We start from the raw sequence: 27,360 nt of genomic DNA, 5'->3' as shown, positions 1-27,360 counted from the left end.
AATCCGCCTTGTACACCGCTTCGCTGAATTGCTGACATCGCGCCGGGTCTGCGAAAAGACGCTGAAAACAAAACTAGACGTATGTACTAGACCGAGAAGGGCCATAACCATTGAGCCCGGTGCCGTTGGTTTCGACTGAGGTTTCCGGGCCATGGCCATTGAGTTGGGGAGTGCTGAAGCCTGCGCCAGCCACCGGCGGCTCCGGATCGACATGCATGTTCAAAAACTGCAATTCTAGGCCGTGCAGGTGAGGGATGTGTGGGACGAGGTCTGTGAAATCAGAAAGCTAAGAGATTTATTAGTTGTGAAGCACAATCTGCAAGGCTCAAGGAAACTTACTCGGATCCAGAAGACATGCTCCATCTCGAAATACTTTGGGCGCGTGTCACAATCCTTCTGCATAATCTGCCCGATGCTCGAGCTTTGGAAGCCAACATCGTCCGTATGGGTCAACATGCGACGAGTGACTCGCCACAGATTTACACGTTGAGTCGGTGTGGCCTTTCGCTTCTCCCAGCTTGGGTATTGCGAAAGTTGCAGATCATTGGTAGCCAGAAGAGGCGCAACCAAGTAATTCGGGATCCATTTCTCGTCGGCAACATCCACGCCACAGCTAGGATCGAGCTGGCGGGTGAGAGCAGTAACAAGAGGCATGAAAGACTTAAGCCAGTCATGGCTTTTCGCGCGAGGATTGTTGGATCCCACGAGGTTTGCCGCAACACGAAGGCGACTGGGAAGAGCCTCACGGCGTCGGTGCTCTGCTGCCTCCTGATCGCGACGCATCTTGGCAGCTCGAGCGCGTTCTTGCTCCAACCGCTTCAGGCGATCATCTTCGGCTTGTTTGGCGCGTCGTTGTTCAACCTCCTTGCGTTTGCGCTCTTCCTCTTCGGCTTTTTCAACCTGAGCCAATCGTTCGGCTTCTTCCTTGGCCAGGCGATCGCGTTCGGCTTCGTCTGCGATGCGTTTCTCGTTCGCAGCACGCTCCTCTTGCGCTTTCTTGGCCTGGGCTCGTCGACGCTCATGGGCTTCGAGCTCGATACGTTTCGCGACGGCCATTGTGTCTTCCATAGGATCAGCTTTAGGCTCGTGTGGTTCTTTTTTCGTATCGCCATTCTTTTTAACGGGATCATGACGGGGTGAAGTTGGGCGGGTTGAGGGTTTCTTGGGGGCGTCGGTGGGTTTATGTGGCTGAGGTTCAGCAGGTCGAGTAGATTCCTCGTGGGGTCGGCGAGGATGAGGTTTGCTGGTATCATCAGGTTGTCTTGGCGCACCATGTGTAGCGCCAGAAGACTTATCTTCGGAGACAACCCGTCTCTTCTTTTTGCGCGCCTCGGGAGACAACCGATCACCATCTGTACCACGTGAACGAGATCGTTCCGGGGACCCATCAGCGCGAATGCGCTTCAAGGACAATGTGTTGTCGGGTGCTGTGTCGACACGTGGCTTCGGTGGCTCTTCGCGTCCAGAGAGTGAATCAGATGAAAATAGACTTGGCCTGCGCTCCTGGGGGCGACGTCCAGCAATGAGTCGTCTCTTTCGGATGTCTTCGTTGGGTGCCACTCCACTAGACTCGCTGTCTCGTCTGACGGATAACGAAGATTTGGGTTTGGAGGAATCCGATGGTCGTGATAAATCGTGCTCTTTTTGACGACGTTTTTCCTTGATTGAGTCCATTTCTTTCAAAGAATCGCGATTTCGGTTGGCGTTGGGACTGTTATTTTTCTTGCGCGCGACAGGGGAGGAAGACCCTCTGCGTGGGGGGCGTTTCTCCTCCTTCTCTTTCCCACGAGCACGGCGGGGTGAGTCGTCTTTGCGACCCTTGTCAGAACTTGCATACCTTTCATGCGCCTCCTTCAGAATTTGATATTCGTCTTCCCAGTTCTCACCCTGTCGACCCCGAGACAGTTCAAAATATGTCCTTTCTTCAAACAGCCGTCGAGTTGGGTTGAATCCGGGTTGGTTTAGGATAAGCTGAATAACAGCGCTGTTGCCTCGACCAATCGCAGCAAGCATAGGCGTGTTGTAACCCGGTTTTTGACCACGCAACGGGTTGGGATCCGCATCTGCATTACCCATCGCATACAGGAGAGAGAGGACATCGTGGTGGCCACCCTTTGCTGCAGCAATCAAGGAAGCATTGTCGGCTTTCTGCAAAATATTCAGAATGCTCACCACCCCAGCCTCATCACCTTTAGCAGCAAACTCTCGAAGGTTCTCGAATGTGGGTTTCGTCCACAGAAGGTCATTTCTCGTGGCTTCGCTTCGCCCGCCCTTTCGTCGATTTGCCGCGCCCACCGGAGGAGGGCTGCGCATCGGAGGCGAATCTCGGGGGCTAGCTACCGATCCTCTGACTGCCGAAGCTCGTCGTGAAGAAGGTTCCTTGCTCTCTGGTCTTGTATGTTCCTCTGAGCGTCGGCCAGGCCTTAAATTGGCCTTGGCATCTGCAAGCGCTTTCCGCATCTCTTCATACTCGTCATCATCTACAAAGGACGGAACCAACTCATAAGGCTCGTCGCCTTCAGCATTCACAGTTCGTGGGTTTGCACCTGCATCAAGCAGAAGTTTGACCACCTCCACATTGCCGTTCTCCACAGCATCAATCAACGGGGTGTCTTTGTCGATATTCTTAGTGTTGATCTCGCAGCCTGCATCTAGCAGGAACTTGACGATTTCGGCTTCTCCAGCAAGCGATGCGATCTGTAGGGGGGTGTTGCCTGCATTATCGGGGATATTAATGTCTTCCGGTCGTTCGGCATGGCGCATCATCACTTGATCATGTTTCCGGTCCGCGCACGCCCGCGCAAGAGGAGTCCGGCCACTCTTGTCACGCAACTTCTTCGGTCCCATATGCTTAGCAGGCGACGCGGACGCACCGACTCCAGAGCCAAGCTTCCGCAGGTGCGCCGGCATTGGGGAACCGCTTTGGGAGGAGGACGTCGATTGTCTATCTTCGGAGCTATGTCGCCCAGAGCCTGAGAGCACGGGGGTCGGCGCCTTCTTCTTCGTCGGGAACTGAGAGCCAGAAGCAGATCGTTGGTGAGATGGTCGGCTGGGTGAGAGTGATCGCGCGTTGGATGGAGGCCTTGAGAGGCGCGTATTATTGGTATGTTTAAGTTCCCGTACAGGATGGGATGTTGCGTGGGAGTGTGCGCGACGATGACCCCGTTGCTCCTCTGCGCTGTCACTTAGGCTTCGCTTACGGAAAGCACGAGGTACCTCTGCCGTACGGTCGATTCCATTGGCAACGCCTTCCGTATCTGACATCTGAGAATCATCGACCTTTTCGATCTTGACCACTGACGGCGAAATTGCTCGGTGGGTTGGAGAAGGAGGGCTCCGTGTCTGTTCCCGTTCGCGTTCTCGAATGTCGCCAAGCACTCGTGGTTTCTTTCGCTGGTGTCCATCGATTCCGTTAGGTTCATGGCGACTCGGGTCGTGTTTGATATGCTTTCTTTTCTTCTCTGGCGACAAAGATTCTCGACCTGACTGGATTATGGTCTCCGCCTCCGAATCCGCCCTAGGACTAGGAGGCCCGTCCTCCTCCTCCCCTTCTGAATGTACACGTGTCGGTCCATCGCTGTCTACCCGTGGGTGAGAGTCTGCACGAGCTTTGCCCGGTGATGAAGGGCCAACAGGGTCTGGCTTTACTGTGGCAAGCCTATTCTGACCGACGTCCAGGGCAGCTGGTAAAGAGACTGCCTCGACATCACTCATAGCGATAGCACTCGAAGACTTGAAATGCCGCTCGTCATTTTGGGGGGAAAACGCGACCGACAAAACAACCGTGGTCGACAACGCCAGCAGTTGTGCGCGGATGCCGATCCTCGACCGCGGGTTTCACCCGCAAAGAGAGTCTTGAAACGTGGGCAATACCGCTCCGGGGGGTACGGGAGCGATACGGGATAGTTGTCGAGGAAGTCCAGTTATTGGATTTACTGGTATAGGTATATAGATCGAAGGTTAATTTCGAGGGTTGTTTTTCAGTTCGGGGGTTGAATGGGGGAAGAAAGAGAAGGGAAGAGGAAAAGCGGGAAGGGAAAGGAATGGGACTGGATTCATTGGGTGTAGGGCTCCTCACTGGGTCAGGTTTGGCCACAGTAGAATCATCGAGCTGCAGGTGGGATTTTTGACTACTCGAAATATGCTTTTGTCTATGAGGGGTCGACATTAGAGCTCTAATATTTTACCTCTTTTCTTTTTTTTTTTCTTATCCTTGAATGCACATCCTGTTCCGAGGGTATACTAGTAACATGTGTATACTCCAGATGTCCATACGGGAAGACGGAAGACGATACGATTGATACGATTGATACCATGATACGCTGATACCATGATACCGCGAAAAAGGGGGGCACCAACCTCTGGCCACTAACCCTAATTCGGAAATTGCAAACCCGTCAAACATCCTATATAGGCTAGACCAAATGCGGTCAAGTGGATTTGCCTCAAAAACTCGCCACTCAGCGCATCAGTTCATATCTCATAACCAGTTTTAATGTTGTTACCTACGGAGTATAATATTAGAACATCTGTAGAAATTAGAAATGACATACGTACGGAGTACAAAATACCTCTGTCTGTGACCAACCGCAATTGGCCCCAATTTCCCCAATTTCTCCAATTCCCAAGCTACCTAATCCCAAGCTAATCTCAAGGCCGAATTAACTCCATCCGTTGGCGAGAGCTGAAGGATCGGCGGGGGGGGGCTGGTTTTCTCCACAATAAACACCTCCCCTAAAACACCTCACTGATATCACCACAATGACACTAAATTAGAAACAATACGAAACAAAAACGGGGGAAAAGAAGGGTGGAAAAAGAAAGACTCATCCAAGAGTCATGTCTCTAATTTCTCAATGGGTCGATAACACCCTGGAAGCCACCGGCATGGATGCCGTGGACGCTCTACGCGCGTTCTTCCTGCTGGCCGCCGCCACGGTACGATACGCCCTGTGATAGTTGGTGATAGTGGACACCACCTGCAGACGAACCGAACTAACGCCGACCCCTCGTATGCAGACCATCTCAGTCAGTATCCCAACCTCGTTACGGTCCCGCTTCCTCGCCTATGGCCCACGCGCAAACCCGGCCTCGATCTCCACCGGCTCTGCACCACCTCGCGCCCAGAACCCCTCCGCCGAGAGCAAGGGCTTCCTTGATTATCTTGCTACTTGGCAGGTGCCACATAGCTATTTCACACATTTCTACGTTGCATCGGTCCTTTCGTCGGTTTTCTGGGTTGCGCAATTGCTGTCGCGGGGTGTGGTGTTCCAAGCCATCGCATCCCGCGTTAGCGAGGACCATCAACGACACTCCATGTCCCTGACGCAGTTGGTGATCTGCTGTGTGCTACTGGCTATACAGGGATCCCGGCGTCTATGGGAGTGCTTTGTCTTTTCGAAACCTTCGTCCTCGCAGATGTGGTTTATGCACTGGCTGTTGGGCTTGGGTTTCTATCTAGCGGCAGGAGTTGCAATCTGGATCGAGGGTTCGGGTACTCTGTTGACCAAAAATCTGACCCTTGCTCATCTACAAATGACCAACGCCCCAAATTTGCGGACTTTTTTTCTCATCCCGCTCTTCCTGGTGGCGTCTGGTCTGCAGCACGACTCCCATCACTACTTGTACTCGTTGAAAAAGTACACCCTCCCGGAGCATCCCATGTTCCGCGGTGTCGTCTGTCCCCACTACGGCGCAGAATGCATTATCTACTTGTCGTTGGCGCTGTTGGCTGCGCCGCGGGGTGAATGGGTCAATAAAACTATGTTGTCTTGTCTGGCTTTTGTCGCAGTCAACCTGGGTCTCACAGCTCGGAATACCAAGACGTGGTATGCGCAAAAGTTCGGCAAAGACTCAGTGCAGGACTGGTGGTTAATGATTCCCCACGTGTACTAACATAGAGCTAAAAAGAAAAATCAAAAATCCGGTATTTGCAAATGACGCGATCGTTACTTCCCACCTAAAAACTTCAAGCCATTCCCCACCTTCACAACTTGAAGCACGTCCCTATATGTAAGGCTAGTTCTCGTCTTCCGCTTGTACCACCCGCCCTGGTACGGTTCCCTCTCCCGCAAGAGCTCCCAGTTGCAGATAGAGTGGGGGCCCAGATCCTCATCTCTCGTCGTTTCCTCAATTCCGTGTAGAAGATCTGTGTACATCTTACACCTCGTGATCAGCAGACTTCGTCTCTCCTGCAAGATTCTGTATTGAGGTTTTCGATTTCTGTCGCTTATCCCGGCAACATCTCTTCCGCCTTCAGCTGGTGTACCGCTTGCTTCCCTGTCGCCTGTGGTGTGTTTGTGATACAAATCGAGCACGATCGGTGCCCCTAGGCTCACTGTCGCAACAAGGGGATAATAGGCTGATCCATCTTCATGCGGCATGATCCCTTGTCCGGGCTGGTACTCATTCACTAAGACATGGTTGGGCGCCTTGTGGGGGGCATCGTTGAAAACATGCAGTGCCTCAAGCCGCGGCTCGATGATCGGCGAGCTAAGCCAAGCTGGTAGGGGCGATGCGAGAAGGGCATTACTCTTTGTCAGAGCTGATGGCCATGTCTGAAGCCTGCGGTGCGAGAGCTGGGTCCAGCGCGGCAGTGGCGCTAATTTTACCTGTAGATTGTTGCAGTGAGTGAGATCTGAACACGAACAAGTGACATGCAGTCTATGGATAGTTCGAGGAGAAATGACATAATCACAAGCGCATATAACTTTTCGTCCAGTAGCTAACATCAACCGTCCAAGGCATAATTTCTAACAACACATCATAAGACAATCATTGGCACTTACCTTCTGGAGTAACCAATCCTCCTCATCCTCTGTAATGAAGTCTGATATATAGAATGCATCCTCAGGCAAAGCGGTGATGCGTGAAGCCTCAAGATCGGGCCCCATTTGCTTTCCAAACTCGGACTGATACCGAATATAGCTCCTAGTCCCCCGGTATTTGCTGGTTTCAGTTGGTCTTTTGTCTCGGCAATGGTTATTGATGAATGGATGGCAGCGTGAACGAAGGCAAAGAATTGATGAACAGTTTATAGAAAAACAATATATTGCAGCATTCGAGCTAGGATAATTCCATAATATGCATAACGCGTTAGAGTAGAGGGAGTCAACAATGAATACACCTGCATCCACGTCACATACCCTTTCTGCCTTACAACCTCAGGCAGAAATATCCCACCCCACATCAGTTCAATCCGAACAACCAACGGCCGAAGCAGCGATAACAACATATTATTGAACACTCTCGTCCACAATGGCCCCAAAGAACAACGCCAAAGCTGCCAAGGGCAAGGGCAAAGATGCCTCCGCCGATGATGCCAAAGGCAAAGGCGGAAAGGGAGGAGCTGTGAAAGGCGCACAGTCGATTAACGTGCGACACATTCTTGTATGTTTTCTTGCGCTTCTCTTCCCAATCCCAGGACCTCTATCTATGGTGCTAGGAGCTGGCCAAATACTACCATATTCTGTGGACAGGGGAAAGCGTTGTTATATAGCTCATTCTAATCATGTCTAGTGCGAGAAACACGCCAAGAAAGAAGAAGCTCTAGAGAAGCTTCGCAATGGCACCAAGTTTGATGAGGTTGCTCGTGAATTCTCGGAGGATAAGGCTAGACAGGGTAAGTAAACCTCTGAGGGACGAAATGGACAGAGCTGATTTCTTTTTTGCAGGAGGGTCGCTTGGATGGAAGACGAAGGGTGGGCTGGACCCTGCATTTGAGAATGTTGCTTTTGAACTCGAAACTAGCACAACGGGAAATCCCAAGTATGCTGAGGTCAAGACTGGGTTTGGATATCACATCATCATGGTTGAGGGCCGGAAGTGAGCTTCTTCCAATCACTTTTGCCCTTTAAAAGACAACCCGTCACCTCAAGAATATACCCAAAAAGACCTGAGAAAATATGTAGAAGGAGAAGCCACCTAGAACCGAGGCTATAAATTATGCTTTATATTTTGGGAATCTAAATGCTCTTCACATGAAAGCTTATCTACAAAGCCTAGCAAAACACCTCACAGCTCCTTCTTCGCAGCCTCAATCTTCGACCGCTCTTTCGCCTTCTTCTCTGATCTTTGTACCACTGCTTCGGCACCAATGCCGCCGAATACCAGACTGATCCCCAGCCACTGGCCACCGGATAGAGAATGTCCGAACCAGAAAACGCTGAGAAGCATAGTCAACATCTTACGTGTAACGGTGACAGTGACAAGCAGAAGTGAAGAGAAGCGAGACAGAGTGTGGAAAATAAAGAGCTGGCCAACAGCGCCGCATGCCGCGAACCCAAGGACATGTTTCAGCGCCTCTGGGTGGCGGGAGAGGAAAGAGAGGGCACCAAACAACTCAGTCTCGGTGGACGGGGGAATGGGGAAGGGAAGCAGGTTATGCAAAACCCCGCTCTGAGAGAGGTGAGGCATGATCAGGAGGTACGCTGACGTTAGAATGGTCGACAGAACATTCTGAGCGACCATCATCTGGGGTCCAGTGAAGCGGGTGTACAGCTTGGGTGAGGAGAACACATGGTCTTGAGTGGTGTTGGTCAGGCCATCCAAAAGAAGGTTGATGGACAACAAGAAGATGCCCCATCCGGAGGATCCAGACTGATCCTTGGCAGCGACTTTCTTACTAGTTCCTGGGTGGTGCAGACTGAAAGTTGCGACACCAAGAGTGACCATCAGGACAACACCATACTTGTACAGCGGGTATCTCTTGCGGAAGATGGTCAGGTGCAGGACCATGACCGGGAGGAGCTTGCATGATTTAGCAAGGATGAAAGTCAGGTAGTCGATGTGTTGGAGACTAGCGTAGCCAAAGGGTGACGCAAGTGACGAGGAGATTGCAACTAGCACCAGGGGGAAGATGATCCGGCGTGTGGGAAAGATAGATGGGATCTTTTGGCCTTTCGGGGTGGAGAATAGAAGGTATAAAAAGCCGGTGATGGCCGCGAAGGAGGACTGGATCGTGTTCAGCACCAAGGAGTAGGTGAATCGCTCTGTTGGAGGGTTTGGTTCCGCGACGGTTGCAGGACGAACGAGATAGCTGGTCGTCGTGATCGCCTCCTGTAGCACACCCCACGAGAGGCTTTTGTCTTATTAGTTTCTTTGGCCGGTCTTAGAAATCAGGCGAAACGCGGTCGAGGCACTTACAATGCCGCATATATGCCGAGAACGCAAATCACAAGTTGCGCCAGCCCAGGGCTGTCGGCGACTGTCTCCAGGGCCGCTGATGTTTTTTCGGACACGCTTCCATTTGCGGTGGATACTGTGTTTGTGTTGCCAGTTCCAGTATTTTGTGGCGCATCGGACTCTTCCGAGAGCTGCACTAATTGAGAAGGGGCTCTCTGGAGCGGCGCTGCTTGCTTTTGTCGTCCCATTGCGACAAATTGGGGTGGAATTAAAGTTGGAGATGCAAGGAAATCGAACAAGACAAGACAATATAAATTATGTATGCGAAAGGATTGGAAGATGGTCCTTTGTCGAGGATAGTCCTAGGTTGTCATGAGGGTCCTGGAGGATTCCTGGACCTGAAACCAAAAGAATAACAAGATGCCATGTGTTCTTACTTGAGCTCGTCTATGATCGCCACCCCACTTAGCTTTCTTTCTTTCTTTTTTTTAAAATTGAACTCAAGATGAAACAAGGAACGGACTTGAGACACTCCTCAAATTATCATTTCAAATCTCTCATTAACCTAGGAACTTCCTAGCTTCTTATCTCAACTATATAATCCAATTGAGGAAAGCGGTGTAAATAAATCAGATTTAAGCAGGCGGTGTGTCCAAAAAAGTCCCGAGATTTACAGTTTCTCGACTAGAGCTCCCTCTATTTAAGGCTGACAAGACAAAAAGCTCCAAGAAAATATCCACGATGGCGCACTCACAGGAAGCCGCCAAACGGCCCAATGCATCGGCAATTACCGAGCATATCACCGAAAAAGGCTACGATTCCCCCCACCTCGCAACATCCGCCCAAGTCCAGCACAACCTCGAGCACCAACACCTCTGGACCTCTATAATGGGATACGTCATTCCTGGACGAGCAGATGACTCAAACACATTAAGCAAAGACCCCCGGCAACCACCAAAAGAACCAATTCCTCTGCTCTCCGGCTACCCCCCACACCGCGTGTACACACATCCAGACGAGCAGCTGTATATGCTAGAAAACGGGATCCGCGAAGACGACCTCGCACCAGAGCGCATGTTCGTGGTTCCAACTACACAGGGTCAGCCGTGGACCTTGCGCCATATGGCTACTGTGTTTGACCAGCTTTCTGATTTCAAGCAAAAGGTTGAAGAGCAGGATCGGTCTGCCAATCCTACAAGCGTGCAGCCGGGGGTGGAGGGTTTGGATCCTGAAAAGGCAGAGAAATTGGCTCAATACTATGATAAAAAGGAGCAGGCTCGTTTGACCGAAGAATGGGGCACGCAAAGATTCTTGCTTGCTATGGTGGATAAGGGCATGGGTGGGGACGGGACAGTGGCGTACTATGTTGTGCATGAAGGCGAGGTGAAGCCGAGGCAGAACTAAGGGTGCGGCGCTGGGTGGTTCTCATATGTACACATTAATACCTATTGCATTCTTACCCCTCGTGGGTTAACGACATGATGTGACGAATACTCATTCAAAAGAGCAATGAATTGAAATTATCCATGTGGTATCCAGAGTACAATCAAAGCAACGACTTGCATGATAGCGCCGAAATTATACACAAGAAATTTTGTTGGCACATGATCAGCTAGCCACAGGGTATAGTGATAAGCAAGAAGCAAGAAATGCTAGATGGCTGTACAGAAGGCTTGACAATATGTTCAGGGACGGCTAGAAACTGCTGCAGGAAGAAAATCAAGGAATTAGGTCACCACGATCATTGAATATGACCTGTTGTTGCTCCATTCGACAACTCGAGCAGTACTCCTCATACCACTGCTTGACATCGTCCGCATGCTCGGCAAAGACTCGCTCGGCTTTGGCCGTTCGGTCCGTCTGCGAGTCGTCGCCCTGAGTGGCCTCTCCGCCAAGGAGAACCTCGACTTGGCGACAACGCCGGACCTCCTCGCGGAGCCAACGCTCCCATTCGGTCTGAACAACCTCTTTCTCGATGCTGTTCACGACACGCAATGCGACAAGAAGGCTGTGTCGATACATGCCAAGACGCTCACGGGTTTGTTGGAAGCGTTTGATGGCGCTCTTGGTCAATGCATCCCGGGGTCCCGATGGACTGAGTGACAGAGGCATTTCGGAATATCGCATGGTCTGCTCATGGAAGGTAGCAAAGCAATCACTGGCATTGCCAGTACGGAGCCAGATTGTGGAGTTTGCAACCGCGTCATCAACATCCCGCATGTAGATAGATTTGCTCATAACGAGGTTTGGCTGCACGCCCAGCCGTGCCATGAAGTTTCCTGCATGTCTCTCGTGCCACCAGTCCCAACTATCCCGTGAAGAATAGTATCCGTTCAGAATCGCGCTTGTGGCCAACATGGTCAGGATGATCTTGTGTGCACTCACGGTCTTCCAAGACCAGCGAACTACGCCAAACGCCCACATCATTAGGAAGGAAATACTCGTTTCAAGGAATGACAAGAAGGTCTCGAGAAGAAGCTCGTGCATGGCACGCTGTGTTCGAGGCTTGCGGGGTTCCAGTTTCAAGTTGGAACCAGCGCCACTGAATTCGGAGACGTGGTTTTGGCGTCCAACGTGACCGAAGATCGTGATGGCTTTTTTGGTACGACTGTGTGCACCCAATCGACGCACTTGGTCACTGACTAGATCGACAAGATCTAGGGAGTCTTGTTCTAGATCGTCACTCGCTTTTTTGTCGATCACACCTGGGTATATTAGATTATTTTATTCTATTCAAATGGGCGAGTAAGAGGGTAAGACTCACTTTTGAGGCCGTATGGAGACCATAGCCACTCGACTTTCGTATAAATAGCAAGCTTGCTCTTCGACTTGGCCTGGAATGTAATGACAACCTTGCTAACCAACCGGAACGACCGTCGGAAGGGGAGATGCCATGGAGTTTTCTTATCTGTGATCACATAGCACAGATGGTCGTTAAGAACATCGATGATCTGATAATCCGATATGGCATTTTCGTGAGTACGACCTATAAAAAATCAGTTATAGCTCAATCTCAAGATCATCAATAATCAAGCCTACCAAGGATATCTGTGGTACAGATGTTGTAGTGGAAGTCACGCCTCAAATGCCGCAATTCTGTACTAGCCCATGGGCCTTGTTTGATGTCTTTGAAATGTCAGCCATATATAAGTGAAGTGATCGGGGATCTAGAATCGACGAACCTCGAGCTTGCCTCTCATGTAAAAGAAGCTGCCACACAGCGCTTTTATCGCCAAATAATATATGGAACAAAGCTTTAGGGCTTATATCGAGAATCTTTTCGGTCACCAAAACAAGGTCACCTTGTGGAACATACTCCACAGGTTGGGTTGGGAGTCTGAATTTAGCAATGTCCCGACCACGGCCAGTTTTACCTCCATCCAGCTCAAGATCTTTGTCAATGTAAATAGGGAGTCGAATGTCCTTTGCATGACTAAAGTCTGTATGCTTGACCCCGTCGTGCTTGATGTCTGCAAGTCCAGACGAGAGATCTTCCCAACTATCTGCACTGGAATTTCGGGCTGGAGACCCAGTGTCCATCTTGATCAGTGCTTTGATCAAGGATTCCAAAGTCAATTGTTCGACAGCAATGGAGCATTGGATCAAGAAGTTGAGCCGTTTTTGGAGAAGTCGGAGAGGTTCAAGGAAAGTTTTAATCGTAACCCGACCAGGAGTATCACTGCCGAGGGGTGGAATGGTATGGAGGAAAAGGAAGTCACAATCTCGCCCAGGAGCTGCAGTTACCTCCTTAATGCTCTCCAAAGACACGCCAGTGGTCAACACTAGTCCGAAATGATGACTGTAAAAGTAGATGTTCCTTGTTGTGACATAAGCTCGTCCAGGGAACTCTTGCTGGTCGTTAGGACTCCAGGTGGCTCTGAACACCAAGACCAATGCGTCGTCTCTCTTGACGTCTGGGAAAAGCAATCTGAACTGAGCATCTTGAATCTTCAATTGTTGAGGATAGTAGCTGGGGTATTCACGTCCGATACCCAGTGAAACTTGCGTGAGCTTGACATCGTCTCCGTCAAGGCTTACTGTCTGTCTGTGGCGTGGACCCGATTGCTGTCGGGGTGCCGTTAAAGCAGCCTCTGCATCGGGCTGTGCAGCAATCGTGCGTGAGGTATCGCTCAAGGTGGAAGACGGCTGGCCTTCTGCGGTGTCATCAGACGCTCCATCAATCTGGCGTTGTTCCCGTTGAAGCTTGTTCACGAAGCCCCAGTTAGAGCTACCCCACAAGTTCGCCATCATTCCACTGGGCATGCCACCTGTGCTATCAGAGACACCTAATCCAATACCTCTCTCATTGCTCACAACCACTGCCGCCTTGCTCATGCTTGTGGGTGCCGGAGGATTGGCGAGCGTGGCAGGTGCAAGACTTGAACCAGGCTCATCCACGTTGCTTGAACTACGACCTCGTTTATCGTCGCCATTCACGTTGAGTGGACCGTTGTTGTTGTAAGGGAGAATATTGTGGCTGGCAGAGATGAGACTGGCTATTCCGCCTGCAGGACCGGGGATGGAAGGAGATAATGGAGCCGCATTATTCGATTTGCGGTGAAGATCCAATTTTTGGATAAGTCTAGAGGTATGCTCTCTTGCGTGTTCTCTTGCAGAACTCTCGCCATCCAAGCCTGTGGGTCTTCTACCGCTTCCAATATCGGTACTATTTCTCATAGTATATCCATCACGGTCCGGAATAGGAAGTGTCATACTGCGATCTCCTGCTCCAGGCTCGTCGTTCGTATGGGGGGTAAGAGAGTCTGCAGGATCTGCAGCGAACTCAGAGGCCGGGGGTTGAGAAATTGAAAATGCAGGATCTTGAACTGTGACTTTTCCAGAAACCGAAAGATCAGTGCTTGCAGGGTTTTCCAGTGCTTTCTGCTTGGCCGCCTCGAAGGCACCAATCCATTCCATCAGCTCCTTTTGGTTGTCTGCCTGCAGCAAAATGGTGTTGTTCTTGGTCTTCACTTGGAAGCAGAATCTGCGTTCCTCCTGGAATGCAGGACGAATACTGCAAAGCAGTACACCGATTCGTTCACTCTCTTCAACGCCACCTGTACGAGAGCCCTGTACAAGACACCCAAATATGCCGTGCTTGAGAAAGGCCCACCGCTTGACCCATACAGTGCGAGCGGGCTTTCCTGACAATATGCGCAGATAGAGCCACCCTTGCTTCTCTGGTCGCATCTCTTTGCTCACATTAAGGTTCGAAATGGGACGAGAGCCAAGGTACGGAACTGTCGAGATATTGTAGTCTTCCAATTCACGAGACGGTCGAGCCGCAAACTCCGCGGCTTCCTCAATATGTTTCCGGGTGGATAACAGCTCCCGTTTGGACGATTTCTCACTCCCTTCCATCTCATGAAGCCAACCTTTAATACGATCCATCTCACGGGACCATTTCGAGAAGGTCCCGCTGTTGTGGTTGTGAAATCCCCGGAATTCCCGCCACTGGTCGCAGGAGACCTTGACGAGAAGTCGGTCAAGCGCATTTCGTACCTGAGGACCCTGCACAGAATAGTCCATTGCCGCTTTCAGGTAGGCCTTGTGGGCTTCATGCAGTTGAAACGCTTCTTCTCTCAGAGCTGAGGCCTCCTTGGACTTCGACTGAGAGGCATATCGAGATTGAAGATAATCGTACGATTTTTGCGTTGACTCGAGGTTGCGACGGATTTCCTATAGTTGTATCAGATAAGCCTGCATGAAAACAAATTGGTCCGGGGGCTCCGCAATACCTTGAAATGCCGCAGATCCTCTTGAATGAAATCTCGAATGGGTTCGGAAATCAACGACTCCAACTTTCTGGTTGTTGTTATGATTCCATTCCAAAGATCTTTAGACCCCTCGCCACATCTCCTCATAGCCAAAAGTGTGTAATCATGGTCAACGACCGCTTCCGAGACAACGAGGGGATGTGTCGAGTAGGAAAGAAAGTTGCTCACTACGCTCTCCAGAGCAGTTAGCTCGCTGGAGAGCTTTGTTGCAGATTTGGCATATCCGTCGAGCCATTTCTCTATAAAATCGACCTGATCGGAGAAATGGAGGGTGGTGGCACGAAAGGTGGGCGAGTCGAGAGCAGCTTCTTTGAGGCCGACCGGGCTAACAAAATGGACGTATAAATTAGTATGTAAGAAATAGAATTGCAGTATCAGACATATCAAGTACTCACACAACGCTCACAAGCTTCCCAACTTGGGGTAACGGGGTTTGTGCTTGAGTCGACATCTAGTGCATGTCTCCAGCCATACACTTGACGCGAGCAAAGACCGAGACGCGAGATGTGTGAAAGGGCCTCCTCTCGTTCATGCCACTCAATAACCAATTCAAATTCAAGGCCTGGAGAGAGCCCACGTGTATGCTTTTCCGGCTTGTAGCGATCTCGACTTGACTGAGACCTCCTGCTCAGGTGAGCCTCCGGATGATCTAATTGGCTACGTCAGGGATGGGGTCCCTGCCTTTGTGCCTGATCTTCAAGGCACTAGAGAAGAGGGCGGTTTCTCTAGAGAGGGCGGTGTGAGATTTTTTTTCTTTCTGCCAATTGGGGATTTCACCGAGTCGGCCTTCAATCACATACCTGATCACACAAAATGGAGCCTCCTTCTAAGAAAATGCGAAAGCTATTGGATCAAGATAGCGATAGCGACTCTGGGGATGATGCTGGTGGAGTTCTCCTCGGCAACCAGTCGTCTGATACCGGGTTCAAGATCAATGAAGACTACGCTCGTCGATTTGAACACAACAAGAAGAGAGAAGAAGTTGCGAGACGTACGTGCTTACACTCAATATTTTTTTCCGCCTTAGTCGCGCATGCTAACATTCGCTTAATTCATAGTGGAAGCAAAGTATGGCAAGTCCTCAAGTCTTGGAAACCGCCAAGTCGAAGACTCTGAGGATTCGGACTCCGAAGAAGAGGATGACGATGCAGAGCTCGCTACAGTAGCTCTGGATGCTGAAATCTCGGCGACATTGAACGCTATTCGTTCCAAGGATCCTCGCGTTTACGACAAAGATGCCAGCTTTTACAGCAAATTCGACCCAGAGGCAGTCGATGCCGGAAAAGCCCCCAAGGAAAAGTCCATGACGCTGCGCCAATACCATACTGAAAATCTTCTACGTGGTGTCAACCCAGCTGAGGAGGAAAGCACCCCAAAGACCTATGCCCAAGAGCAAGCCGACCTGAAAAATGCTATTGTCAAGGAGATGCACGGAGCAGCAGATAACTCTGACGAAGAGATGGAAGATGCCGACGAGTTTATGGTCCGCAAACCCGGCCAGGATGCCTCGTTGCCCAAATCTGAAATCAAACTCGATATCGAGAATGCGGACAAAGACCCTGAGACTTTCCTATCCAACTTCTTGTCAGCACGAGCCTGGATCCCCGCCGACAAGCAAGAGCTGCATCCGTTTGATTCGGATTCGGATGACGATGTTGAGCGGGCGGACGCCATCGAAGAAGCATACAACTTCCGCTTCGAAGACCCCAACAAGATGAACGAGGTGATTGTCACTCACTCTCGTGATCTGACCAACAAGCAATCCGTCCGTCGCGACGAAAAGAGCTCCCGTAAGAAGATTCGTGAGGCCGAGCGCGCACTCAAGGATGAGGAGAAGAAGCAGCGTGAAACTGAGAAGAATCGTCTTCGCAAATTGAAGACTGAGGAACTCCAGAAAAAGGTGGAGCAGATCAAGGAGGTTGCGGGACTCCGTGCCTCACAATTTACCGACGACGACTGGTCTCGTTTCCTGGACGCTTCCTGGGACGACTCAAACTGGGAAGCAGAGATGCAAAAACGGTTTGGCGAGGAGTATTATGCCGGGGAGGAGGGTGACGGCAGCGAAAATGAGGGAGGCAAGAAGAAGAAGCATCCTAAGAAGCCTACATGGGATGACGATATCGATATCAACGACTTGATCCCAGACTACGAGGATGAAGAACCGCAGCCCACACTCGAACTATCAGAAGCCGAAGATGAAGATGACGGCGAAGCTTCCGGATCTAAGAAGAGCAAGGCTGAGGAGAAGCGTATGAAAAAACGTGAGGCCCGCAAAGACCGTCTTCGCATTGAGGATGCGGTTGAGCGCAACCTGGATCTCGATATCACCTTGCTTCCTGGAGCTACCAAGAAAAATGCCACAAAGTTCCGCTACCGCGAAACCTCGCCGCAGAGCTTTGGCTTGACCGCACGGGATATCCTCATGGCAGACGACACGCAGCTCAACAAGTTTGCTGGTCTGAAAAAGCTGGCCACCTTCCGCGAAGAAGAGCAGAAGCGTCGCGATCAGAAGAAGCTTGGCAAGAAGGCCCGACTTCGCGAGTGGCGTAAGGACACTTTCGGTGATGAGAATGGGCCGGTGTTCAAGTTTGGCGGTGATGTCCAACCTAGTCAGCCCAAGGAGGCTATTGATGAGGATAGGGTTGATATCAGAGAAGGAGATGGCACACGTAAGAAGAGAAAGAGGTCGAAGAAGCATTAAACATGTTGCATCTGTCAATCCCTCGTTTATATAGCTTTTTTCGAATCAATTTATGAAACGAAGCAAAGTTTTCTATTCCGAGTTAGAAGATGTACTTAGGCACTCAATGACAATTCCTTGTGATAATGTATGTCAACCATAACTCATCATGTCGAATTAAGGTGTAGCTGAAATACGAAAGAAAAGCGAATAGACAGCTTTAAGAGACGTTGGATGGTTGTACTAGGAATATATATATTTAATGCTTTTCTGGAGAGTTGGAACATCAAACACAATAAAAATACAAATTGTAACTCTACTTCACTACCTATTAGTTAGATTTACAGCCTCATACAGATATTTTAAACTCGAATGAGAATGACTTTCCCGCTTTGTCTGCTTTCAGGCTCCCATACATACCTGTAGGACTCCATAGCTCCCAAAGCGGAAAGCTACCATGCGATGCGGGCCCACTCAGGCGCTAGCGGTTGCTGGGGCGAACCTCGGGATGTTTTGATTCCAAGCTAAAGGAAGCTCCAAATATTGCTATTATGACCTGGGCGGTTAAATGGATTGAAGGTACGGTGTATGGTGTACTCCGTACTCTGTATAAGATAATTTCCTAGAGGGCCGAGGAAAGTGGAGCCAAGTGTTGTACACACTGTGCTATTGGGTACCTGGCATTAATACCTGGCATTAACATGTGAAGTACCCAGGTACATCGTCCATGCGGCGATCTATCACCTTAAAGTTTGTACCCGCGACACGAAAATAGTAGCAAGGAAAAAAAATGTCTCATATCAAGTTCAGGTATCCCTCACATATCGTAGTGTCTTATTACCGGAATTGGGAGGGATCACATTTGCTCAATTGAGTTGTTTATACCACAATGACCTAGATTCCTACAACTATGAATCGAAAATAAGAAATAAGATGCTTAGTGTAGGGGGCCGAGGAGACCTGGGGAGAATCCACTCGCCCGAGGCAAACAAAAGCTACTCCGTACACATTCGTACAAATTACAAAGGAAACATCGGGTGCTTTGAGTTCAAGTTCGAACAACTAATCAAGAGCGGTACGTTCGAAATCGTTTAACCCCAGAATGCAAGGCTAAAAGGGAATAGCGACGTCGGTGGCAAGTCCGAGATATAATTTTTATGCCCGGTTCGCCATCGGATACCCGGCCAGCAAAAAGGAGGTTGCCCCGGGGAGTGGAGGCCCGGTATTGGACAGGGAAATATACACCGTACCCCTACGGTAATATGCACCGGCGCTTGGGCCGTTGCTCGGGACTACAGGATGTCGATGATCATAATGAAAAGTGTAGATATTGATTGATTTTATAAAGAAAACAAAAGTGAATTTATCAAGTGCTGTATTTTAGATAGGGGCAGAGTGGTCCCTTTAACAGTTTCAAAAAGACCCCCATACGCCCATAGCACTTGCCCAGGCCCAATATCAAAGACCAGGCCAGATTGCAGAATTTTCAGTGGATCGGGAGATATCGGCAAGAGGCAAACCAATACAACATAATAACCGTAACTTACAGTAATAAAACCCCCTGGGCTTCCTGATTGGGTCTTAGCGCCCGGCGGTCGAGTATTTTTTTTCTGGCCCCCCCTTCCCGCCTTCTCTCTTCCTTTTTCTTCCTCATTATCCCTGGTGTCTCTTTCTTCTTGACACTCTTTCCATCTCCTCTCTTTTTTTTTTTTGCATCCCGTTTCTTTTGCACTATCTTCAAAATGGGTTCCGGTGATGTTAACCAGGCCGACAAGTCCGTCCTCGGCATGCCCGTAAGTGTCTCCCTGCGAGCTTGTGAGAGCTGGCCTCGATGTCGCGTGAAGATTCAAAGCGATGAGATGTCAAGCATCAAATTATCATCGAACTTGCTTCAAAACGTGATTTCAAGTGTCGCTCATCGCTATCTCAATGTGAATTGAGCTGAGCAACAATGCTAACAAACTTTTCACAGGGCTTCGTTGTCGACTTCCTGAGTACGTGTCACGCTTGATGCTTGCGATTATTAGCAATTGCAAACTTCAATAACGTCTCCGATCTCAATACTAACTGTCTATTAGTGGGTGGTGTCTCCGCCGCTGTCTCCAAGACCGCCGCTGCCCCCATCGAGCGTATCAAGCTCCTCATCCAGAACCAGGTTGGTTACCACCCGTCTAACACCGATTGGAATGGGCCGAAGGCAGAAGATCACGCTTGGTTGTGATTTGCAATTGAGTGTGGAATGAAACATTTGACACGAGCTGTGTTTTCGCATCTATCACAGCCTGTGAAAAATTTTCTCCCTTGGCCCGTGCCAGTCGGCTCGTCAGTATTTCCACCAATTCAGCATCTAATCAGACTCGATCAATAGGATGAGATGCTCAAGCAGGGTCGTCTCGACCGCAAGTACAACGGTATTGCCGACTGCTTCAAGCGCACCGCCGCCGCTGAGGGTGTCGTCTCCTTGTGGCGTGGTAACACTGCCAACGTCATCCGTTACTTCCCTACCCAGGCTCTTAACTTCGCTTTCCGTGACACCTACAAGTCCATGTTCGCCTACAAGAAGGACCGTGATGGATACGGCAAGTGGATGATGGGTAACCTTGCCTCCGGTGGTGTATGTATCTCTGAAAATACTCTCAGTCTGGGACCACAGCTAACAAGACATTTAGGCCGCTGGTGCCACTTCCCTCCTCTTCGTCTACTCCCTGGACTACGCCCGTACCCGTCTGGCCAACGATGCCAAGTCCTCCAAGGGCTCCGGTGAGCGCCAGTTCAACGGTCTCGTCGATGTCTACCGCAAGACCCTCGCCTCCGACGGTATTGCCGGTCTCTACCGTGGCTTCGGTCCCTCCGTTCTCGGAATTGTCGTCTACCGTGGTCTCTACTTCGGAATGTACGATTCCATCAAGCCCGTTCTCCTCGTTGGTCCTCTTGAGGGCTCTTTCCTCGCCTCCTTCCTGCTCGGCTGGACCGTCACCACCGGTGCCGGTGTTGCCTCTTACCCTCTTGACACCGTTCGCCGCCGCATGATGATGACCTCCGGTGAGGCCGTCAAGTACTCCAGCTCCATGGATGCTGCCCGCCAGATCATCGCCAAGGAGGGTGTCAAGTCTCTCTTCAAGGGTGCTGGTGCTAACATCCTCCGTGGTGTTGCCGGTGCTGGTGTCCTGTCCATCTACGACAAGGCTCAGCTCCTCCTCCTCGGCAAGAAGTTCTAAGCGATTCACTGAAAATGTGAGTCTCTTGCCACTGTAGTTATACTGGAATAGGGGACGCATACCTCCCCCGGTGTAACCACTGGGCGTGGAATTCGAGGATGTGGGATGGTCAAAAGATAGATGCGTCAAGAAATGGGTCTGAAGGATCTTGAAGCATAGAATGGTTGATTCTTTCCTTTTTGTACCCAATGTACTTTACTGCCTGCAAACTCTTTTTTCGTTTTTTCAACTTGATCCTCGTAAGCATCGTAAAAAGTAAACAATCGTACAGATCCCAAGGGGTTAAGAATGTTCTCTCTTCTCTTTATCATTATTTGACCTATGTCGGGTTTATATGTTGTCTGCATTTAGCTCGAAACAGCGGCTGGCAAATGGTCAACCATTAAATCCAATACAATTTCAGTCAATATTTCAAACCAACCTCACTGAAGCACAGGCAACAGCCAAAAAATGAAAAAGAAAAGACAAGGCGTCCTAAAGCGGAAAGGATCCACAGCGGCAATAACCATGACGTCTAAGCTCCTTGAAGCTACAAAAGCCTCTTCATTCCGGTTCACACTTGAGCCTCCCATTTACCCCATATCTGTTCACCAACATCCAAAATGTCTGCTCCAACAGGAATCCAAACCTACAACTCAGCGCCCGTCAACTCCAACCAGGAGGAAGAAGGCACCCACGCAACAACCTCACAGCCCGAACCCGCCACCGCAATCGAGTCACTAGCAAGCGCACCCTCACAACCTCAACCAGTACACGCAACAACAACAGCAACAGTTACAGCCCCCTCCAACCCTTCAATCACCACAACCGCCGAGCCCATCCCCTCAGAACCAGCACCACCCCAACCAGGCGCCACAGCAGTGCAACCCACCCCAACGGCCACAGCCGCGGTGGAACAACCACCACCACCAACAACCTCCCTTCCCGAGACAGCAACATCCACAACCCAGACTCCACCCGCACCCCAACCGGGTGCCACCCCATCACCATCAACAGCATACACAGGAGGAGTAGGAGCAGGAGCACCAGCTCAATCCTCCTCCCCAATCCCTCCACCCCCCAAAGCCGGCGAGACCATCTCCCAACCACCAATACAAGCAGCGCAGCCAACCCAAAGCTACGCACAATCTTACTCCTACAACACGCCAACTCTGGGTGCGCAGACTGTATCACCGAACTCGACCTCCTCGCCTTATTCGTCTGTGTACCAGACGCAGGCGGGATCATACGCTCGTCCGCAGACGCAGAATCTGCCGCTGCATTACGGTGCTGGTGCTGGTACCGGGTCTGGGGGTGGGGCGGATAGTATTTTCCCCGAAGAGGAGGAGGGGTTTATTGGTGCGGCGAAGGGGTGGATGAGGTGGTCTGGGAATAAGTTGGCGGAGGTTGAGAAGGAGGTTTGGAAGAAGATTAATGATGTTCATGATTAGCAGGTTGGGGTACGGTTGGGTTTATTGGGGGGTTAGGAAAGTTGGATTTTGTTTTATTATGGATTTGTTGGTCGACGGTTTGCACGCGGCGGGTTGGACTTTTCTGTGTATCAGGTAGGATATTTGGGGTATGATGGGAGTATTGGATTAGGTTATGGATTCGGGGTTTGTACTTTATTTGGAGTTTGGTTTGGACAATATCTTTTAATACCAATGCTTTGTTTGGACTTGCATCTTGAAGATGAGGACTGGTGGCTTTGGAGTATAGCAGTGTGGATTCGTTAGATAAGTATAGAGTTCTAACTACCTACTAGGATACTTAGGTTACAAGCGAAAAGAAGAAGATGATCACTGAACCACGCAGCATTTGCAACGCGTTAAGTTTCTAAAACTAAGTGACTATGTATTTTCATCCCATCCCCGGCCGAAAAGCGTTAAGTATTCAGCCTCGAAAACCGAAGCCGAAACCCCCAGGGCAATGCAAGGATGATGAACCTGCAATGTACAACAGACTATGCGTAGAGCACACAAAGAGAACACAGAAAAATAGACACAGAGAAGGAGACAAACAAAGAAAGAAGACCACTTCTCAGTTGGATCAGTGAAGATGACTGAGATTCCATACAAGTTGGAAGGGCCAGTGCAATCAATAAAGACGACCAGAACCTCACACCAGATGGCTGAGATCTTCCGAGGATGATTGGGAGTTGTTGAAATCGAAAGCCCATAAAAAAAAAAAAGAGACCAAGTAGAGTATTAGAAAAGTCCGTAGTATGAAAGAGAAAAAGAGAAAAGAACACGAGTCTTGTAGCAGTGGTAGCTGACTCGACTAATGCAAAGATAAACGCCAGAATGAGTAGGTGACAGACAGTTGTACTGTGAGTAAACCCACGTAAAAAAAAATAAAAAATAAAGAGAGCGGAGAAGAAAAGGGGTATTTGGAGTTGTCATAGTGGTAGCAGCGACGGGACTGCTACCCTGAATCGTCATGACAAGTTGTTTCGTGTCAGGCATAACAGAAAAGTGAACACTTGAACGCCATCTTGGAAACCCAATACCACAAAGGTCCAACCCAACGCCCATATCGAGGTAGTTGCACTGCAAACTAGCCGAGTTTCCTGGCTTTGGAATTTTTTTGGGAATTGCCGAAAAGCCATGGCACGCCGAAAGCGGTCCAGACCAGCTTCGACGGCCTTGAATGAGAAGAAAAATAGTGTATCCCGCAAAGAGTAGAAAGAAAAGAGTAGAAAGAAATAAACGCCGATCATGATGAGAGTGGGGCTTTACATGGAGCCCAGGCGGAGGAGCGCCTCCACAGCGGCGCGTTCCTGGATGTCAAAGGTGCGGGGTGGCAATTTAGCCACAGATGGACAGGTGGCGGGGAAAATCCCAGATGGCTGAGGCTTTGCGCGCGCAGCGACGTGGCCGTTGATGAAACTGCCGTTATTGTTCATCGAACGGGCGCGCAAAGCGTCGGCGCCAATTTGTGCCCAGTCCTCCTCATCGGTGTCATCGCCTTCAACCCACTCGTTTTCTTGCATCTCATCGGGAGCCTCTGAGGAAGAACAATACTCGCCGTCATCACCATCAAGAGACATCTTGTCGGCCTCATGTTCCAGCATGTCGAGGTCGCCGTGCATGCCATAATCGTCGGTGTACGAGAAGGCCGTAGATTCGGCAAAGCTCATCCGGTATGGATGACGGTTGCCACCCTGCCAACTGGACTGGCCCTGGATCTGTAGGCCACGCTGCTGGAACGAACCTGCAACACTCGAGGGAGGCGACGATGAAGCGTTCAAATCACGATCGTGAGCAGGTTCACCGCGACGTCGCGCGTCCCAGCGGCCCCAACCAATCTTCTCGAACACCACGTCGCCCTGGACACCACCCGCCTCTCCTCCATTTCCTCGACCCTCCAACGCCGCGACAACCAGTCTGCGCGCCTTGGCTGGGGGAATATGCGAAAAGCCAGGGACCGAGGCTGTCAAATGACCCATAACGTGGCGAATGGCCAAGGGGCCCTGCTCAAGCAAGATCTCCGGGAGATGATATTTGGAGAGCATGGCAGGGGTAATCGCGCCGGTACTGTCGAGGTCATCGACAGGCAGGGAGACGTGATGACCGTTGGCGTTTTCCGCATCCTCGAGATCGATATCGGAGTCCAACTGGGGAACAGTCGATAGCGGCGATCCTGGCGACCGTGTCGCTCGGTGCTTGTAGGTCTGGGGAGGAAGGGTCGGGGAAATAGAGTTGGGTGGCGTGGGCAGCATCGCAGGCACACGGCCGCCACTCAGGCCAGAACGGCGCTGAGGGATATCAACCGAAGCAGTCTTGCCAGCAAGAGCCATTGCAATGCTGGAGTTTGTCTGGAAAGCCATGATGGATAGATGGAGTTGTGAAAGGAGAAGAACCTAGAACGCGCAAGCCGGGGGTATATGAGTCAGACGACCTTCTAATACGCGACAAAGGAAGGTACCACGGAAGGATCGGGTGGCAACAGAATAGTTTCAGAGTGAAAGAAAGTCAGAGTTTAAAACAAAAGAACTCACCTTTCACACACAGTGGACAAAGAGACACTCCGTGTAGCGAAGGGCCAACTTTGTTTAGGGCTTGGGGGATCCACGTAGGGGGATGCGACGCGGCAAGGGGAGATAGATAGTCGCGATAAGAGTAGATTCCAAGGGGAAGGGCCGAAGAGTTGTCCACAGAGTATTGGGGAGAAGAGGAAGAGGGAGAAAGATAAGTGTGACTCCCTGGAAGTGACTTAGACCTTTGTACTCTTACTAGGAATGGCCCAAGTATGGGAATCAGGAAAGCGCGTGGGTGAATTGATTGGCGCCTCGTGGGACACACCGGGTGCTTTCGGCTTTCTATACTCTGTGAACTGTTTACTATTAAACTACGACATTATTACCCTCTATTACTCTGTATTCTTTTTTCTAGTTTCTAGCATATTCATATTCATTACCTATATAGTTATGCCCTATTATCTAACCCTTTCTAACTATATAACTACATACTCATCTTCTTTCATGTTCACACTCCGTAACTATCCCTGAGTCGATCAAGGCAATCCAGATTGTAACCCCCACTGGTCCAAAGATATCTGAGTAATAGTGAAATAAAAAACCCCTCATGCCAAGTTGTTATCGGCCAGTCATGGTGATCCCCAGTGCTCGTGCGCCTTTAATGAACGCTTGCAGCGCTCCAGGGCGTAACCCTATTTTCTCCTATCATCGGCTGATAACCATCGTTCAGGGCACGTGGACCATTTTAAAGGAACATCTATCACTTGTACCCATGGACACTCATTCATAATGTACATGTCATTCTTATTTCGATGTCTGTTTCCGATCAAGAATTGCCCCTCTATTGTGTAACTACGGAGTACTTTCGTAAGTCCAACATAAAGTAATAGGGTAAGCATGTACGGAGTAAGCATGCAATGTATCAGGTACATCCACTTTCCCTCGGGTCCCACTATAATCTGGGCTCTGGCCGCTTGACGTCACTTGTACCAGTGACATTTCTTGGAATTGGGCATTTGCTATTTTATTCGATTATTCTATACATCTGCATATACTGTGCGTTGTATATTCTGCGTTGTATATGCATCCCAAGCAGTATACGTAATTCATCCCTAAACTACAACACGACATTGAACTCACCCTTACAATCCCGAATATGCTGTCCACATTCGCCTTTATCTTCTTGGAATGTAATGCTGCATAGTTGACACCTGTCTGAGAAGCCCAAGCCCCCGTTGCCCCGTACGAATACATCCGAGGAATGCACCTAGTGCGAGGTCCATGTACGACATACAAGCCACTTGTACACCTGTACACCTGTTGACTTGTGGGTTTAGTAGGGTCTGTGTGCTGGAAATTGTGGGCTTGCTCAATTAGGCCATCAATTCCCCTTTCCCCCCTCCCATTGTGCGGGAAGTAGATGCGGGTGACGAACGAACTAGCCCTGCATGTCACCTTCTATGTCATTCCACCATTCTATACAATTCTAACCCCTCAGTGGTGCACCGAGGGTTTTACTTGCTCTCCTGTTGGTCGCCCGAGTTCTCTGTGCCTTGGTCGGTTCCTGGTGCGCTTATCCTATTTTACCCCGCGATGTTCGAAATCAACTTGATTTTGCAGATAACCACATTTTGGTCATGCGATACTATATTTTGGTCATGCTTCCTCTGAAATTTGTTGCTTACAGGTAGTCAGACGATATTTAGTCAACAATCTGACTCAGATTAAAAGTGATAAGCAGAAAGGGCGTTTCGACTCTGCGCTGTATATGTGCATCGTACATTCTATAACTTCCCGTCTCGGACTCCGAAGTATGAGCCCACCCCACATCTCCTTCTTCATTTCTTTCTTCGCAATGCCCTCCTCTCCGACCAAATCTTCAAATCAAAAGATCCCTCACTCAGATCACGCATATTCCCCACGAAGAGAAACGCGTACCCTTCTGCCTGTGTGGGAGATTGGCCATCCGCATACCGAATTGAGCAAGCAATAGTTGTGTAGTTAGGGCCCTCATAAGCCGCCAATTTCTCTGCGTCCTCAATTGTCGGTACCTCGTACACAGCCCCTCTGACGGTATCCCCGGGATCACCAGATAGTAAGGCCGGATAGGGGCCCCAAAGTTTGCACTTGTAGCCCTCAATGTACGCAGGTCGCAGGTGGGATGCCTGTTTGAGGTCTAACAGATCTATGAGTAGACTTTTATCTTGGAGTGAGCCGTAGAAGAAGTATGGTCCTGTTGGAGGAGGACCTTGGGATTGAGGTCGGGGAACTTGGGATTGAAAGAAGTGGCTGGGAGATGTCCTTCGCATCTTTAGGACTGTGGATGATATTTTTGAGCGAGGATTCTCTGGGGGAGGTGGGGGTGGAGGTGGTCTACTGTCCGTTGATCGCGTTGAGTCGGCCATGACTGTAGTATGAAAGTATGAAACATCGACTTGAGCGATGTCTACGGTCTCTGTGAGATGTTGTCCTATACGCTGATGTGATGCTTATGTGTTCGGACCTTCGTGGGGAAAATCCCTGCCAGTGCGGGGGATTGCAGATGCCTTCACTATTATGTACACATATTATTTTGCTACGATTTTAGGCAAAACAAGCTTTAAT

General features: G+C 50.0%; 12 protein-coding genes across 12 annotated transcripts; 6 read left to right on the top strand and 6 right to left on the bottom strand.

Moving 5' to 3' along the window:
• Window positions 1-73: 73 nt before the first annotated feature.
• On the bottom strand, window positions 74-3,714 carry N7487_004789 (putative histone deacetylase complex subunit (Hos4); the record flags this gene model as incomplete). Its single annotated transcript, XM_056872536.1, has 2 exons — window positions 74-286; window positions 340-3,714. The coding sequence occupies 2 exons, from the start codon at window positions 3,712-3,714 to the stop codon at window positions 74-76; spliced, it is 3,588 nt and encodes a 1,195-aa protein (XP_056730256.1).
• A 1,125-nt stretch (window positions 3,715-4,839) lies between these two features.
• N7487_004788 (putative 3-oxo-5-alpha-steroid 4-dehydrogenase) lies at window positions 4,840-5,895 on the top strand (the record flags this gene model as incomplete). The annotated part of the gene is made up of 2 exons (XM_056872535.1): window positions 4,840-4,938; window positions 5,020-5,895. 2 exons carry the CDS (start codon window positions 4,840-4,842, stop codon window positions 5,893-5,895), a joined length of 975 nt encoding a protein of 324 aa, XP_056730255.1.
• Window positions 5,896-5,948: 53 nt separating this feature from the next.
• N7487_004787 (uncharacterized protein) lies at window positions 5,949-6,893 on the bottom strand (the record flags this gene model as incomplete). The annotated part of the gene is made up of 2 exons (XM_056872534.1): window positions 5,949-6,611; window positions 6,789-6,893. The coding sequence occupies 2 exons, from the start codon at window positions 6,891-6,893 to the stop codon at window positions 5,949-5,951; spliced, it is 768 nt and encodes a 255-aa protein (XP_056730254.1).
• A 364-nt stretch (window positions 6,894-7,257) lies between these two features.
• On the top strand, window positions 7,258-7,828 carry N7487_004786 (peptidylprolyl isomerase; the record flags this gene model as incomplete). The annotated part of the gene is made up of 3 exons (XM_056872533.1): window positions 7,258-7,389; window positions 7,519-7,621; window positions 7,674-7,828. The coding sequence occupies 3 exons, from the start codon at window positions 7,258-7,260 to the stop codon at window positions 7,826-7,828; spliced, it is 390 nt and encodes a 129-aa protein (XP_056730253.1).
• A 185-nt stretch (window positions 7,829-8,013) lies between these two features.
• On the bottom strand, window positions 8,014-9,371 carry N7487_004785 (UDP-galactose transporter HUT1; the record flags this gene model as incomplete). Its single annotated transcript, XM_056872532.1, has 2 exons — window positions 8,014-9,079; window positions 9,145-9,371. 2 exons carry the CDS (start codon window positions 9,369-9,371, stop codon window positions 8,014-8,016), a joined length of 1,293 nt encoding a protein of 430 aa, XP_056730252.1.
• A 493-nt stretch (window positions 9,372-9,864) lies between these two features.
• Window positions 9,865-10,527, top strand: N7487_004784 (uncharacterized protein; the record flags this gene model as incomplete). Its single annotated transcript, XM_056872531.1, has 1 exon — window positions 9,865-10,527. One exon carries the CDS (start codon window positions 9,865-9,867, stop codon window positions 10,525-10,527), a length of 663 nt encoding a protein of 220 aa, XP_056730251.1.
• Window positions 10,528-10,842: 315 nt separating this feature from the next.
• On the bottom strand, window positions 10,843-15,351 carry N7487_004783 (uncharacterized protein; the record flags this gene model as incomplete). Its single annotated transcript, XM_056872530.1, has 6 exons — window positions 10,843-11,828; window positions 11,888-12,109; window positions 12,163-12,249; window positions 12,306-14,802; window positions 14,862-15,225; window positions 15,296-15,351. The coding sequence occupies 6 exons, from the start codon at window positions 15,349-15,351 to the stop codon at window positions 10,843-10,845; spliced, it is 4,212 nt and encodes a 1,403-aa protein (XP_056730250.1).
• A 323-nt stretch (window positions 15,352-15,674) lies between these two features.
• N7487_004782 (KRI1 family protein) lies at window positions 15,675-17,601 on the top strand (the record flags this gene model as incomplete). Its single annotated transcript, XM_056872529.1, has 2 exons — window positions 15,675-15,891; window positions 15,959-17,601. Exons 1-2 carry the CDS (start codon window positions 15,714-15,716, stop codon window positions 17,599-17,601), a joined length of 1,821 nt encoding a protein of 606 aa, XP_056730249.1. The 5' UTR covers window positions 15,675-15,713.
• A 1,635-nt stretch (window positions 17,602-19,236) lies between these two features.
• On the top strand, window positions 19,237-21,027 carry N7487_004781 (putative mitochondrial ADP,ATP carrier protein (Ant)). The gene is made up of 5 exons (XM_056872528.1): window positions 19,237-19,373; window positions 19,553-19,574; window positions 19,659-19,735; window positions 19,949-20,194; window positions 20,250-21,027. Exons 1-5 carry the CDS (start codon window positions 19,323-19,325, stop codon window positions 20,796-20,798), a joined length of 945 nt encoding a protein of 314 aa, XP_056730248.1. The 5' UTR covers window positions 19,237-19,322; the 3' UTR covers window positions 20,799-21,027.
• Window positions 21,028-21,400: 373 nt separating this feature from the next.
• Window positions 21,401-22,228, top strand: N7487_004780 (uncharacterized protein; the record flags this gene model as incomplete). Its single annotated transcript, XM_056872527.1, has 1 exon — window positions 21,401-22,228. The coding sequence occupies one exon, from the start codon at window positions 21,401-21,403 to the stop codon at window positions 22,226-22,228; it is 828 nt and encodes a 275-aa protein (XP_056730247.1).
• A 1,283-nt stretch (window positions 22,229-23,511) lies between these two features.
• N7487_004779 (uncharacterized protein) lies at window positions 23,512-24,606 on the bottom strand (the record flags this gene model as incomplete). The annotated part of the gene is made up of 1 exon (XM_056872526.1): window positions 23,512-24,606. The coding sequence occupies one exon, from the start codon at window positions 24,604-24,606 to the stop codon at window positions 23,512-23,514; it is 1,095 nt and encodes a 364-aa protein (XP_056730246.1).
• A 1,988-nt stretch (window positions 24,607-26,594) lies between these two features.
• On the bottom strand, window positions 26,595-27,161 carry N7487_004778 (gamma-glutamylcyclotransferase family protein; the record flags this gene model as incomplete). The annotated part of the gene is made up of 1 exon (XM_056872525.1): window positions 26,595-27,161. One exon carries the CDS (start codon window positions 27,159-27,161, stop codon window positions 26,595-26,597), a length of 567 nt encoding a protein of 188 aa, XP_056730245.1.
• Between the last annotated feature and the right edge of the window lie 199 nt (window positions 27,162-27,360).

This window comes from Penicillium crustosum, assembly GCF_028827405.1.
Source record: "Penicillium crustosum strain IBT 35664 chromosome Unknown utg000002l_segment0_segment0, whole genome shotgun sequence".
Taxonomy (NCBI): Eukaryota; Fungi; Ascomycota; class Eurotiomycetes; order Eurotiales; family Aspergillaceae; genus Penicillium; species Penicillium crustosum.
The sequence above is the reverse complement of the archived record's forward strand: the minus strand, read 5'-3'. Positions and strand labels throughout refer to the sequence as shown.